Source organism: Artibeus jamaicensis, unplaced genomic scaffold (assembly GCF_021234435.1).
Source record: "Artibeus jamaicensis isolate MK-2021 breed Jamaican fruit bat unplaced genomic scaffold, CSHL_Jam_final scaffold_1019, whole genome shotgun sequence".
In the NCBI taxonomy this organism is placed as follows: Eukaryota; Metazoa; Chordata; class Mammalia; order Chiroptera; family Phyllostomidae; genus Artibeus; species Artibeus jamaicensis.
In genome coordinates this window covers 21,384,165-21,400,584 of record NW_026522025.1, presented here as the reverse complement: position 1 = coordinate 21,400,584, position 16,420 = coordinate 21,384,165, and the positions used below count along the sequence as shown (strand labels likewise).

The 16,420-nt window shown below is 33.8% G+C and overlaps 1 protein-coding gene across 1 annotated transcript in view; it reads right to left on the bottom strand.

The window, feature by feature from the left end:
• TNNI3K (TNNI3 interacting kinase) overlaps nucleotides 1–16,420 on the bottom strand; it is a 277,088-nt gene that overhangs the window by 249,025 nt on the left and 11,643 nt on the right. The window contains 3 exon segments of the mRNA XM_037141086.2: nucleotides 6,108–6,218; nucleotides 14,897–14,994; nucleotides 16,214–16,299. Of these exon segments, the coding sequence (XP_036996981.1) occupies nucleotides 6,108–6,218; nucleotides 14,897–14,994; nucleotides 16,214–16,299 (295 nt within the window).

Genomic DNA, 16,420 nt, shown 5'->3' with positions numbered 1-16,420 from the left:
ACCTAGGTTGTGGGTCAGGTGTCCAGTTGGGGGCTCATGAGAGGCAACCACACATTGATGTTTCTCTCCTTCTATTTCTCCCTCCCTTTCCTTCTCTGTAGAAAAATAAATAAATAAAATCTAACAAAACAAAACAAAACAGGTGTGCAGCTTTGTTCTTTGCATACACCCAGGCCCAGCAGAGGGAGCCACAAGCTATGGATTCCTGATCACTCCAAACAGGTTGCCCAGGGCCAGTCACAGGGTCTGACATAGGACAGATCCAGAGTCTTTGCAGACCTACTGAATACAGAAACAAATACAAAGAGTCATCCAAAAAAGGAAGACAAAGAAACAGACCCTAAATGAAAGAACAAGGGAATCCTCCAGAAGAGCTAAATGCAATGGAGGCAAGCAATAATAAAGAATAAAGAAGAATCAGTTCAAAATAAAGAATGCAATATCTGAAATAAATACCATATTAGAAGGAATAAATAGTAAGTTAGGTGAAACAAATAGTAGGGTAGGATCAAATCAGCAATTTGGGAGATAAGGTAGAAAAAACTAATCAGAGCAGCAGCAAAAAGAAAAAAAGACTTCTAAAAAATGAGACTAGCTTAAGGAACCTTTGGGGTAACATGAAGCATAACAACATTCTCATCACAGGGATACCAGAAGGAGACGAAACAGAGCAAGGCACCAAGAACCTATTTGAAGAAATAATAACTAAAAACTTCCCTACCCTGGTGAATAAAAGAGACACATAAGTCCTGGAAGCACAGAGTCCCAAAAAAGATGGATGCAAAGAGGCCCATTCCAATATACATCATGATTAAAATGGCAAAGCTTAAAGATAAGCGATGTACAACAACTTTTAAAGCTATTAAATATAACTTTTTTAACTATTTGTTTTGATTCCAAATAAAGTTCATAAGGGACTAGTGCTTATTCATATGATTGGTGACAGAACTGATATGTTGAAGTTATAAAGCTCAGGAGTACCTTATCTCTATAAAAGAGAGAGAGAGAAACCACACTGTATAAATCTAAGCATTTGATTGTTTTTGCCTTTGGGGAGGAAACTAAAACCATTATGAAAAATAACTTAGAAAGAACCAGAAACTTCTTGGTAATCAAAATTCTCTCCTGAAACATTTACGTGATTTAGTTAAGAATGAACTGAAACAATACCAGCTGCATTTCCTTGAAATCAGAAATCAATTCTAAAATAGCTGGGAAACATTTCTAAAGAAGTGCTTGAGTAAGTGTTTACAATCTGAAAATGCGATAAGGTAGGATAGAATAAATTCAGCAATAAAATAATATTCTCACCTGCACAAAGTATACATAAAACTATGCTTTTCTGTGAAAAATAAAATACTCCATGGCCACTATACATTATATATTGAATCATTTCAAACACGCTTTTTTTAGTTGTTGTTCTGACAGTTGTCTAAAGCTAATTGATTTGTCTGCTGATAACTGTGAAAACTACTGCATGAAATACTAAAGTATAGCAACTTTTAAAATATTTATTTGACTGTGTATAAAGTGTTTTACATTTAAGGTGTGTGCATGTGTGTGTGTTATGTGCCCACATACATGTCTTATGACTACATGGGTTTTGGTGCCCATATACTAAGTGCCATATAAAGTTCCTCCTGAATCAACTCCTGTTTCTGTTACTATATGTGTAGCCATGTATGGGCCTTAGATAGTAACACATCCAGTTTACATTTTGTTTTCTGAACACCTTTTTTGTGTCCTTTAGGTGTAAGCTCTGTTTTAGCAATATGTAGAAGAGTCATAAGGGAGTAATGTTTTTTTTAACCAGGTTTGAATTCTATCCACCCCACTTATTTTTGTCTGAATGGCCCTGTGGAAGTCACTTAACTTCACCAATCCTCTGTTACCTTACTGGGAAACTGAGTCTCCTGGTAGCAATCCCACAGGAGAACCAAATGACAAATATACATGAATAATAAAGCACCACCAAGTGTTAGCTAATATTTTTAATCTTTATGCTTGAAAGAACACATGGCTCATATGCTCCTGGATTCAAAGGGGAGAAGAAGGTTTAATGCATGTTTATGGACTGCTGACAGGATTTCAGGCCTTGCATAAAGCACCATGTGCATATATATTGATAGATGGATAAATCAGTCAGGGACAAATATTGAGATCCAGGACAAGCAATATTTGCTTGCTTTTCAAAGTGTAGTAAATCTAAATTAGAGTCTCAAATTGCAGTCAGCATATCTAGGTATCTGCAGCATATCTCTCCTGTTATTGAAGGAGACAGCTGCCTAGTCAATGTAAACTTTGTTGTAAAATTGTTTAATGGAATTCACAATTATGGGAGGACAAACACACTTGAGACATTAACAGAGGGTATGACTTTGATATGTATAGACAAAGAGAGCTGTCAGACTTAGCATCAGTTAGTGTTTCACAGAGGAAGGTAGTCAATAAAAGAAAGTGACTACTAATGAGAGAGAACTCCCACTGATTCATTGTCACCACCCCTCTTAACCTAGAGTAAACGATAAGAGTGAAATAAACATCTAAATTTTTGGCATAGTCAATAAATATCATACATACATATGAAATCCCATTGTACTCAAGATTTCAGCACCATTTAATACCCAGGATCCTTCATATGTTGAAACTCTCTATACCCCAAATTATTGTGATACTATAGTATCCTTGTTTTCCTCCTAACACTCTGTCCAGTCCTTCTTTGTCTCCTCAATGTCTGTTTGGTAACTCCATAATTCACTGTATACTCTTAGGCTCAGTCGTTGGCCATTTATTAGAGCCAATTAATAGCTTTAAGCTACTGTTATGGTTGCAAATATAACCTCTGCACACTAATTTCTAAAAAGTTAAATTAAGTTCCAACTTCTTCATTGAACGTCAGTTTTAAATTTCTAAATGATTAAGAAACATTTCCACCTGAAAATATGGATGTTAATAGCAAATTTACATGTCTGGAGCTAACGGATTACTCCTCCAAATTGAATCCTTCACCCAGTTCTTTTTGTCTGTCTGTTTAATCACTCTGGATTCTATACTAAACAGTGTAGTCCAAGAAATCCTCTTGAACACATTATTTATTGAGTCTCTAATCACTGTCTTGCTAAAAATATCTCTATGGCTTCCCATTTACTACTGGAAAAATTCTATTAGCTATCAGTGTGTTTAAAAAGTGAGAGCTTCTGTGTTCTATTAATCTACCACACCATCTATTGTGAATTGTACACTGTAAACTATAATAATTTCTTATTGATTTGAATTAAACTCCTTGAAGTTCTATTCTCAGTTCTTATTCTGGTCCATTTCTAACATCCACATTTACCTATAGGGACTCTTCATGATTTGTTTCATGTTATCATTCTATTTACTTTCACTGAAACATGCTCATCTCCTTCTTCCTTCCCATTTTTGGACATGATTTTTCTTCTTTATCATGTTCAGTTCTTACCACTCTTCAAAGTTCAGCCCAACTTCAAACCCTTCTCTTAATATCTTTCCATAAATCTTGTAGCTTACATTGAGCTCTATTCCCAGTAAACTAATATTTGTAATTTTGTGTTCTTTGATATTCTTTGCTATGTAAGTATCATTTTCCAAATTATTCCTATTTATTAAATTGACTCTGACTTTTTACTCTTTCTTCTTCCTTAATTATGGCTATATTGTTATCTTACTTTAAAATTGTTTATATAATTTTCCTGGTATATTCATTTTGTGTGTCTAGCTACACTATAAAGTGTTTAGGGGAAATATTATTTCATATTTTATTGTATTATTTACATATTCTAGCACTACGCTGTGAGAAATTGGAGGCTCAAAAATATTTGTTAAAGGAATGATTGACTACGGGGACCAAGAAAATACACTGAAAGTGGTACTTACTGCAATTAATAGTTTCAAAATAAATAATTCAAAAAAATCTGAGTTTTTAATATGACATTTTTAGGTTTTGGGGACACCATTTTCCTTTAAAATCTGATCTGTAATTTAATTAGTCCATTAGATAAGAAGGGAATAAAGGTATATATATATATATGTAATATGTATATATATATATTTATGCACCATTAATGATTAACTCTATAAGTCATTAAATGTTACAACAGCTAATGAAGGAAGTTGGTGAATCCATGGAGAATTGTAAAATAAGAGAGAGATCTATTTGGAACTATATTAGCAGAATTTTCCAAAGTCTGGTAGAATCAGTGGGATAGTTCCTTCCAAAGTATGACTTTACAAAACAAGAAAACAGTTATTTGGATAGGAGATGAAGAGACCAAGCTCTTAACCACCTTGCTTTTCATACCTGTTTTACTTTTATCACTTATACATAATCAGCTTAGCAAAAGACAAAAAATTTGTTTTGCAAAACACATTCTGTCATTTTCCTGGCATTCAGAGCTTGAATGTTTCCCTAGAACTTAAGGTCCACATCGTAAATTTTTCCACTCAGGCTCCTTAATTTATACCTTTCACTTATGTTATCCCTGGTTTCATTTTTTTAAAAAATAAAACATTTATATTTATGTGATTCTAGTTGGATTTCTATTCTCCTAAGTAACACAAAGTTACTTATATTTATAATGAAGCTCACTAAAAAGATTTATTTTGTGGGAAATAAGATGATATAGCAAAGAATGAAAATGTCAACATAAAGAAAACTATTTTGCTGTTAATAAGATATGTTATATTTATAGAAAGAAAGAGCCCTTCACAGTTACATTTAACATATGTGAATTATACTTATTGTATAGGTTTTACGTATAATTTTGTACACAGGTCTATTTAGTTGCAGTTGGTGTATGTGTGTGTATGAAAAAAAGTATAATTTAACTTCCAACATGACTAAAAGGGAAAAGTAGATAACTATTTAATAATGAAGACCTAAGAATTCTTACTTGTCACATTGTTGACCTAACATGTGCTTACCACAATTGATAGAGTGTGAAAATAAAGGGTAATATTGTAAAACTTTTCAGTAAACTGTCCGGGCTTCCAGGTATGGCTCTTAATAGCTTTGCCATTTTTCAAGACAGTCACTGTATAAGAAGAACCTTGGTATGATAGCTATCAAATGGAAATAATAATAAAGACTATTTTGTGAGGATTTATGAAGTAAATGTAATAAATAATGCAAGTAAAAGTGCTAAAAATCTGTAAATATATAAAATTAGTATTTCAATGATTAAGTTTAAGACCAGATCCAGAGTCTTTTCCATGGCCATTAAAACGCCCTGTGATCAGGACTGCAACCATCCACCTGACTACATCTCCATCACTCTCCTTGCAGCTCACACTGCACTAACTTCGGCTCACTCATGTTCCTCAAACTCTCCTAGCCCCTGCTACCTCAGGTTTTTTGTGTGTGCTATTATATACGTAATATATATCTTTACTATATAACTTTGGAAATGGTGCCTACTTCATCATCACTACATATTCAATTTACATCATTTTATTATTTTTCTAGTACTCACTACTAACATTGTAAACCTTTTATTTTCTTTCTCATTCTCAACAACTAAGCTCTAAAATAATAAAAATTTGCCTGTTTTTCTTGCTATGTCACTTTGACAATGAGAACAGTATCTGGTATATAATAGATGATTAATAAAGCAAGTAATGTTTAAATGAATGAATGAATGATCTCTCATGGAGTCTTTACTCATTATGAAGCAATTGGCAAAGTGCTTTTTATGGATTATCTAATTTAATCATTACAATAGGTCATTTCTATTATTATTTTATAAATGAAGAAAACAGATGTCTTGTGGCACAGTAACTTGCTTGAGGTAAACATAGTAAGTGATGGAAACTGAACTGACTCCAAAACCTAGGCTCCTAGTTACTGTTATAAAGCCTCTGCATATCCAGCCATTTTTATGTTAATTAATGTTTGATTACACTGTTCTAAAATAGACTGAACTGACTATCAAAAGAATATTTTTAGCTTAATTTGATCCTCAAAATAAACGAGCAGATTCAGTAGTAACAAATAAACCAACTTCCAGAATGCCAGCATTTGAAAACAGATGTGAACAAGAATACAAAGAGGCAGGTTGACATTTACAGATGACTGAGGTGTGACTTACCTCCAGGTGGCCCGCCATGGTAGCTATATGCAGGGCGGTGAGACCGCCATACCCGACCTGCTGTATATCAGCTCCGCTGTGAAGCAGGGAAGTGATCAGTTCTGCACTATCCTGTAAGGAAACACATCTTTAGTGCTACCCTTCTACTAATAGTAGGTTTGAATCCTGTACAACAGGATGTATTGATTTTTGTCAGCCAGTATAGCCGCCCAAAGAAAACTTAAGTGTGATCTCTGGCATAAGAGTACATGAGATAGTATAGAGCAGCTCTCAGATGGTTGAAACACAGGAACACATGAGAAAGCCAGTTTCAATCAATCCTTCACCACTTGACCATGAAAGACAGAAGGGACATTTACCTATAGTGAGGCTCTTACAAATTAAACTCAATCTTACAAGTAGATCACTCCAATAAGTGTCCTTGTTTCAGTAACTGCAGTATTGAACTGGCTGCAGTGGACAGTTTCATGGTAGTTCAGTAATTGCTTCTTCTCTGATACATACATGTATGCTTTTTCTCATACTATGCCTTCTCTTGCCTTGTATTATCAAGAGAAATCACTGCCCTGACTGGGAGCTGAGTTGGTTGGAGCATCACCCCATACATCAAAAGATTGCAGGTTCCCTTCCCAGTCAGAGCACAAACCTAGGTTGCTGGTTTGTCCTGTCAGGGCAAGGGAGGCAGCCAATTGATGTTTCTCTCTCACATCCATGTTTCTCTTTCTCTCTTTCCCCCCAACCCCACCCCACTGCAACCTTCCCCTCTTGCTGAAATTAATAGTAATGTTTTTAAATCTCCTCAGTGAGTAGTTAGTTAAAAAAAAAGAGAGAGACAAACCACCAATCATGTTTCTTCCAGTTGGAACATTAGGACCTCGCCATTGCCCTGAATTCACCTCCTCAGTTTCTAGAGGCAACTTTCTATTTATCAAATCAAATGTGATCATCCCCCTCATCTCTGTAGTCAGATCATCTTTTTGAAATCCCTCTTTATTTTGGTTTCATAAAGCCATATATTCCTGATTTCCTTCTCTTTACCTCTTCTTTGTCTCTGTCTTCAAAGTTAGTGATTTAGGAGTTTTGCTGTCTCTCATTCTAAATGCCACCTCTGGTAATTCTTACATAATCTGATAGCTTCATCTTTAGTGCTGACTTCTTTGCCAAGCACAGATCTCATCTGTTGTGCCTACCAATGCCATCTCAAATTAGAAATTCGAAGTTGCTTTTGAAAAGACCATTCATAATTTTCCCAGGGTGATGTCATCTAGCATCCCTAGTTACATTAATGGCACTTTCTTATACCAAATTACCTTGAATCCCTTCAACTCAATCAGCTTTAGTTATTGCTGGTCTTGACTTCAGAATACTTCTCACATTTTTTCTCTTTATTTCTATCCTCCTCCTCCATTTTACATATCCTCCTAAACTAACCCTTTTCTCGTTGTAGTCCAGCCTCCACACTGCTACCAGATAAGGTTTCATACACACAGTTTGGATTATATCAGTCTCTCTTTCAATAAACTTTTTATGCATACAACAAATATTTATGGAGACTGTATGCTTTGTTTGGAGCCATGGAAACACAGCAATGAGTATAACAGTTAAATCTCTGCTTTTGTGGAGCTTATGTTTTTCCTGTGTATGTGAGAAAAGAGAGAGAGAAGATAAACAAATAAGAAAATGTTAGATAACATATCATAAAGTACCAATAGCTCTGAGATAAAACAGACAAATGACAAAGTAGGCTACTTTAATTTGTGAAGTCAAGGAAAGCTTCACTGTGGCAAGAGATCATTTAGATAAATATATAGTAAATACCAAAGAGAAAAAAAAATCCAAACCACATTGTCAGGGATGGGTATTTGAGGTGAGGGAGTAGTTAGTGTAAAACTCCTAAGATGGAAATAAGCTTAGTGTGGTTGAAGGCCAGTGTTGAGTAGAAATGAGGTTTTTAAAAAAGAGAAAAGTGGCTCTAGTAAAGAGAAAAGATCAAAGAACTATGTTGTTTTCAAAATATATTAAATGCACTCAAGTCTTTCTATAAAGTGCAATATTCATTACAGTCACTTGCCCAAAATGTGTACAGTTTTATTCAGTGAATAAAAATGATAAAATAAACACTGATTAACATCCAAAAAGGGGGGAAATTAATGTTCAAGGTGAGTTCAAAGACATCTGATCTTGTAGGGTCTCACAGGGCATGGTATTCGGTGTTTGAATTTTTTCCCAGTGAAATAGCAGGGGAATGGCAGTATATAAGTTAGAGAAGACTCACAAATAGTAGTTTTGGGGGTAGAAATAAATGATTTGTCTTTCACAAGTTTGAGATACTTAAAATGCACAGTTAAGACTGTGCATACTAAAATTAGCTTCCCTAGTTAGAATTCCAACTCAACTAATGGCTATGTGAACAGGGGTAGGTTATATAACCCTTTACACTAATTTCCTTGGTTATGAAAGGGCGACAATAACTATATCCACCTGGTATAATACACATATAAACTATGTATCTATAATTGATGTGATAATACATATAAAACACACTAAAGATATCTGCCAAATAATAATAAAATTCATTACCATTGGACATTGAAGTCTGGGACTCAATATAGCACTCAGTGGAAACTTCCAAATAAGACAGCGATTTGACTTCACCATCTTAGCTCCTCCTCCTCCTTTCTTGTCTCCTCCCCAGAACTTCACTTCCTCTACCTCACTAGTTACCCACTGAGATAACTGAAGATATAAAACATAGGAAAACTCTGAACTCATACTAGAAGTTAGAAAATGCCTACTAGTTTTCCCTCCTCTGGAAAAAAATTCATGGGAGTTAACTTTAACCTCATAATAACCTTTAATTTTGAATGATGAGGGTTAAAGATAAGAGTGTTCTCTAAGATAAATGGGAAATATATTATCTTAAAATATTTTCCCCTGCAGATGGGCAGGCATTTAAATGCAGGGAAGCAGAGAAAGTCTTTTTAAGCATAGAGGCTTCTTTTTTTTAAATAGAGAGGAAATATGATAAGTCTGAGAAAATGAAAGTATTGAAACCAATATAAGATAAATGACAAATTGGAGAAATATAACACATAAAACAGACAAATGGTTGGTATATTTAATATATGAAGAACTCTTACAAATCAGAAGAAAGATGGATTCTCTTTAGTTCAACAAATATTTATTAATGAATGTCTACCTTATGGCAAGCACTGTACTAAACTAAATTAAAATAAATGATATGTAAATCATGGAGCATAACATATTTATCTATCAGGCAGATGATAGTAAACACACATTCATCCTTTCTTGCTTTGCATTTTCTCATTTTTTAGCCAAAATTCATGGCATTTAAAAGAATGCATTTATGTTATGATTCCTTTAGAATAGTCAAATGATAAGGTCAAAAGTTAAAAGTGCTAAATTACCCTTTAATACCTTGGTTGGATTTTTCAAGTCAACCTCTGACTGATCTAAGTACTTTTTCACTAAGTACTACAAAAATAGAACTTTTATCCTTCCAAGCTATGCTAAAAAAGAATGTAACAAAATGATCATCGCTACTTATTTGTTGCTTATTAGGTACCATTTAAATATTTTCTGTATACCATATCTTTCAAGTTTCACAATTTACTTATAAGGTCAGTAGAATAGCTGACTCCCAAACAACATGGCTTGAACTGCACAAGTCCACTTAATGTGGATTTTTCTCAATAAATTTTTCTCAATAAACAGTCAGTCCTTCAGATCCAAGGAGTTTTGCATCCTCAGTTTTAGCCAATGGTGGCTAAACAGTATTTTTGCATTTATAACTGTGGTTTCACAACATGGAATCCCAACCAAAAACACTGTTTTCAATCCACAGTTGCTTGAATCTGTGAATGTGAAGGGTCTACTTTAGTTAAGTTTTTGAATACTCAAAGGCATACATGAATTTTTCCACTGCCAACGTTATGTTAATCAAGGGTCAATTGTATTAAGTCTATTTTACAGCTGATGAAAGTCAGAATCAAAGAATTTAAATTAGTTGTAGAACCCTACATATTTTGTAAGGGCTGGTACTAGGTACAAATTCAGGTTTGCTTGACTCCAAAGTCCATTCTTCATTTTTGACTTCTCATAGTGTTTTAGCTGATCTTTCCACATAAATCTCATACACTCTTAAATCCCTCTAAGAGTCTGCTTTTCAAGCTGGCATACCATCATAAAATGCTTCTTTCATGTACATTTAAATGGAAACTTAACTGGATTTGAACTTAGATCTTCTGACATTGAATCCTATACTTTTCTCAGTACATGTTACCTTCAACCTACAATGACCGTCTATTTCAAATTTTTTGCCTTTCCTGTGCAAGCCCTGACTCTTTGCTTTTCACTTGTAAAAATAGGATTGAATATTTGCTATATAAGGCTGTAATAAGGATAAAAATTACGTTATTTATGTGCAAATATTTGTACACCTCAAGATTGTTACAATCACCCAAAGACAGACCTAACAATATTGAAATATTCATCATATGTCTCAGTTTGTTCTGTGTCTAAAGATGTTTAATCATGAAATAACTCAATTTCTTCACCTGTAAGATCTCAGAGTTGGGCTAAATTGTTTTCTGTAATATCTTGACCACCTCTAATATTTTGATATTCCCTGAAGTGTCCCATCAAGCTCCAAGGCAGAGCTGAAGTTGATTTGGAAAGAAGACTGAGTTTCTGCCTGTGAAAACAGAGCTATAGAAAGAATTATTTTAATAATGTATTTATCTAAGTGGTTTTCTTTATTGACCCAATTTACCTAGCACAGTAATTGTCACAGCCTCTTTGTGTTTGTCAGGAAAAAAGTAATAAAAGCAGTTTTGTAGTCTAGAGAATATGAGGGTTTATTCTAGGCCAAGGCAGTATGCAGAGCTTCAGTATGAGATGTACTTAGTTCCAGGCATTAAAATTTAATGGACTAGAGCTGCCTCATGCGTCATAGACATCTCCAGTGAAAGGATCCATTAGTCAGTATAAAAGTAACTGCTTATGAAGGTCCATACCTACATATGCCTCTGGTTGTAATAATTCTGAAGTTATATTCACAAAAATATCAATTCTTAAGGATTTTAGTGTGATGGAAATACATGACTTTGCTAAAATTTGGGGGAAAAAAGAACACACTTTTAAATTGAGTACTTGTACTCTTTCCTGGGTAAAGTATCTAAATTTGCTATATTTTTTATTCTGAAATGCTTTATTTTTAACTGTATTTTTTCATTACCACTTATTTCATTTACTCTCACCTTCCCTCACAATCACCACTTTGTTGTCCATGTCCATGAGTTCCTGTGACCTATTTTTCCTCATTACCACTGCTGACTCCTCCTTTTCTATATTCTAACTTCCCCTAATCTCTTTCTTCCTGTGGGCTTCTTCCAAGTGACCTTTGAATATATTTTTCCTCTCATTCAATATTATAGTAATAATTTAATAGGGAGGGGCTAATCAGAATTTCTGGGAATTTTGGAGAATGAAAACACATGCCATGTGAAAAGCAAATTGAATATTATAGTTTCTTCAATTTGTTTTCACTTGTAGTTTATTTATTTTAGAATAAAATAATTAAACAGGCTAAATTTTTATATTTATGCAAAAGGACAAGAATAAAAAGATTAAAAAACACTGCTGTAAAATTTTTTCTGTGATCCTGCCACACCTCAAGACAATGACCAATTTTTTGCCTTTTGAAAGAACAATCAATATTCATAGCCTCCAATTTCTGAACTCTATTTATCTTTAATCAATTTTTATACTTTCTATTCCCCAAAATTTACTAAAGTATCCCTCCAGAGATATCTGGCAATTTCCAATTCCAATGGTCAATACAAAAATATTTTGCCCAGCATCAGTATGATTCTTCTTCCTTTCTGTTGGGGTAAGCATTCTGTAACTTGCCATAGTCTCCACCTCTTCTTGTGTCTCAAAAACATTGAGTCTAAGTGTTAGTTCCCATTTAATGCTACCATATTATCTAATACATTCATTCATTTATTTTACCTGCCTCTTTCCTCAAGGCATGTAAGATAGACCCCTCCAATCTGGAGAAAGATGTAGAGAAGTAACCAGGTAATAAAATCTAGACCCATTCACAGTGTTATAAGGTAAGCACAGGTGTTAGGAGAATACAATGGAGGACCACCCAATCCAGACTGGGGTCAGGGAAGGTTCTCCAGGAAATTAGTGCTGTCTTCTATAAGAATTGAAGGATAAATTAACATCTTCAGTTAGCATCCTGTTAAGAGTTTATTAAAAACATGTTAATTAGAAAGATTATAAAATATTTGGTCACTAAAAATAAATGTGAGTATAAAAAAATCTTAACGATTATCCTAATTTGGGATTATAAATGTTTTCTAGTTCCTTGAAATGAGGATTAAGTAGGAAATAGTATTTAAAAGTTGCTATCAACTGGAAGAATGACATTAGTTATTTTGTGAATCTTAAGAACAAAATAAAGTTTAATTGTAATTTTTATGATAATCCAAAGGCATATATAAAAATAACTGTTTTATATGTATAAAAATAATATCAAGAAAGGCAAGAAAAATTAAGCTAATTTCTTTAGATTAAAAGAGATTATAGAGAGAACAGTAAAAACGGATGATTCTGGATTGATCTTAAACTAGAAAACAGTAAAAACCTACATATGACACTACTGAGACAACTGGCCAAATCTAAATTTCAACTATAGATTAGATAATAGTATTTTATCGGTGTTAAATTTTCTGATTTTGATCATTGTATTGTGATTATGTTGGTAAAATTCCTTTTTCTCAGGAGATAAAGATTGAAGTTTTTAGCAACAATGAGGCAATCTTGCATGTAATTTAACTTCAAAGGGTTCAGAAAAAATAGTATAATAATGGAGATGAGAGAACCTGAATAAGGTGTATATAGGAGTTTCTTATACTGTTCTGGCAAGTTTTAAAATAACATTAAATGGAACCCAAAATAACATTAAATGGAACTCTAAATGAATTATATACCTGTTGTAGCACATCAGGGAAGAAATAATTAGAACTAGATTTAATACAATGGTGGTATGAATGGCCATTTTATATTGTTTCTGCATTTAAAGTGGGATGACAATTTAAATTTGTTTTTACCTTTGTTAAGGAATAAGTAGAGCGTGCATCCTATTATAGCCTTTCAGGAATTATTGACTATCGTTTATCCTAAGATTCTAAATGTGTTTAAACTTGCTACAAAAACCTTTTAGTTCATACATCTTTCTGTAAAGTATAAGAAAACAGAAGAAACAGAGGAAACGCAACTCTAAAAACTGAAATTTAGAGTCGATAAACAGAGGTGGGAGAAATATACTTCCTCTCATAGAGTCTGTGGCCCTAACTCATTCAGAACCTACTTGTGTGGTTGTGCCACACAGATCTCCCAGACAGTCAGATTCAGAATTCATGGGTTCACATTCTGCCCCAACTATCCATCACCAGCTTCCTATTCATCAGCGCTCTTCTCCTTTCACGTTCTGCCATTCAGCAGAAAACCAGCGTCAGACAGACATTCTTTTCTACACCCAGACTCAGGCTCTGTTCCCATTTTGCAGAACGATTAGGAGGTATTAAAGACCGTGTAACACTGAACTGATGCTTCCTCTCAGAAGGAATCAGAAAAGTCAACTAGGCATTGATAGGGTGTGAAAAAAGGACAAGCATTGGAGTATTTGCACTCTGACTCAGGAACATGTGAGTCTGAATCATGGGAAAGTATTGCTCTCTTCCCCCAGAGGGATGAAGTCCCTAAAGATTGGGAAAGGGATATAGTGCAAAGTGATCTTGACATGAGCAAATAGCTTCCTCCCCCATTCCTGCACATACAAAATTGAAATAATATTGTACCACAGATGCACATGAAATGGAGAACAAAATAATGCAATATAACAAGGAAAGTCAGAAAGTATGAGCCAACTGTACTTAATTTTAATCATTATTATAACAGATACCTAACTTTAGTTTCCCTTTCTTTAAAATAAAACCTAATATGCAACTCACTAGATTATTTAATGGTTAAAGAAGTAATGAATATGAAACCTAGTGTGATATTTAGCTCATAATAAAAACAGAGCCAGTAGAACTTTATAATTAGAGAATAAATGGGTTACACATATTTAATTTATATATTATGTAAGTTTATATTTAGGACAATCTGGAAGATCTATCTCAATTCAAAGTACCTCAGTTTTTCTAATCTACTTTTCTATTTATTTTCTGATCAAATACTGAGATTAGGTTGAAGCCTGGTACTGATGTAAAAAAATAAACAATTGAAGCAAAAGAAGAGAAATAGAAGAAGGAAAGTAGAGGGAACTCTAGAGAAATTTTTTATTAAGGAAAATATGCAGCAAAAGAATGCAGCTTCAATGTGCTTCTTTCGTGATTTTCTCACAAGGAACCTCATTTTCTGCACAGAGACAGCTTGGTCTCCTGGTAAGAAGCTCTGGTGAGGAAACCAGACTGACAGGTCGGTGAGCCTAACCCTGCAGCCTTGAAGGTAATAGTGTTCACTCACAGGGTTCTTGTGAGAATTAAATGAATTAAACATAGAAAGCATTTAAAAGAGTATGTGTCTGCTCAATAGAGAGAAGAAAGCCTATGAGTATTGTAATATTCTGGTTACTACGAATGTATTTCTACAATTAGTAATTTGCCCTGATCCCCCCAAAATTCAAAACAAACTAGCCAAAAGATACATACATCCTTGGTTCTAATATAATATTTATTGGAACATAAATGTACCTTGTAAACTGCCAAGTGCAAGGCTGTAAATCCATTTCTTGTCAGTCGAGATGGACGGAGCCCTTTTAACATAAGGGTTCTAATATGAGACTTATTGCCTTAAAAAATTAAAAAAAATAGGTTAAATTGTTGAGAGGGTAGTCTAAGTGACTTTAAAATCTCTCTGACTTAATAAATGTCACAGTGAGGTATAAAATCCCAGATTGCTGTTCTGACCTCCATTTTTAAAGTTTTCTATAAATTGACAGGCTTACCAAGTAGTAAACATTTCTATTATAATTATAAGATTTTGTATCAATGTTGTACATTTTAATGAATTTGTGTTACATTTTTTTAATTCAGTGTTCTCATCATCAGATGGTTTTAAAACAAAAACATGAAAAAATTAATCTAAACAGACAATTAGGGAAAAGGACTAGATAAAATTCTAGTTGTATAGGATTCCCTGGAACATCCTTAGCAGTAGAGCTGATTTAGATCAGAGCAATCTGGAGAAAATGACCAAGGTTGGAAAGGCAGTTTAAATTTGGCAGGAAGATCTTTTAAGTACAGTCTGATGAATTTGTTTGACAGGAATGGTTAAGAGATTGACTAATGACAGTCAATACTTATATATCAGTGTTCTATTTAAAAAGCTGAGTTCAATGAATACTAGCTTGAATTAACAAAAATAAATATTAACTATTAACTCATTAATTAAATATGTTTATTGGGTACCTAACTATATGCCAGGCACCATCCTATGTGCTTGGGATACATTAGTGAACAAAACAGAACAAAACAAGCCGATTTAAACTCTCCATCTTCCCTTTGATCAATCTTTTCTTCGGGATTGTATCCTTGGCATGTACATGACCTTCCTATCTTCCTGCCGTCTGTGAAGCAATTGCTTGATGATATTTTGGGAAATGCTTTAAGTACTTCTGAATTGAACAGAATCCCTCACTAATGTGCCCTATTCTGCAAAATGCTTTCTGGATTTCCCAGCCAGCCAAGTGGCTTGGTTCAGGGTAGAAGCACAGTGAAACTTCAACTCAGAGCAAAATCAATAGAAATATCTGCCTGGTAGTTACTGCTTCAACCAAAGCTTATCAGAGTTGCAGGGGCAAAACAAAAGAGAAAATTGAGTATCAATAGAATTCCTTTGTAGACTGTTAAGCAGCTCAAATCACTGACACTATATATATGTATGTATATATTTGTGTATTTATAGGGATATATACATAGGGATATATACACGTATGTGTGTATTTATATGTACATACACACGTATAAAATGGAAACTAGTTTATAACATATTGAGTTTCAAGTGCTCACCTCCACAAATGCAACATAAATGAAGCAGAGACAGTCCATTTTCTGTGCGGTAATTTAAATTGACTTTACTGAAGGCATCATCAGAGCTGAAAAAAAAAGTATAGATGATAACAAATTTCATCTTTTAGTTTATTATTTTTCACCTGAAAAATTATGAAAGGGAATCATGTTATTATAAATTCAGAACTGCATGTTTACTATGTTTGT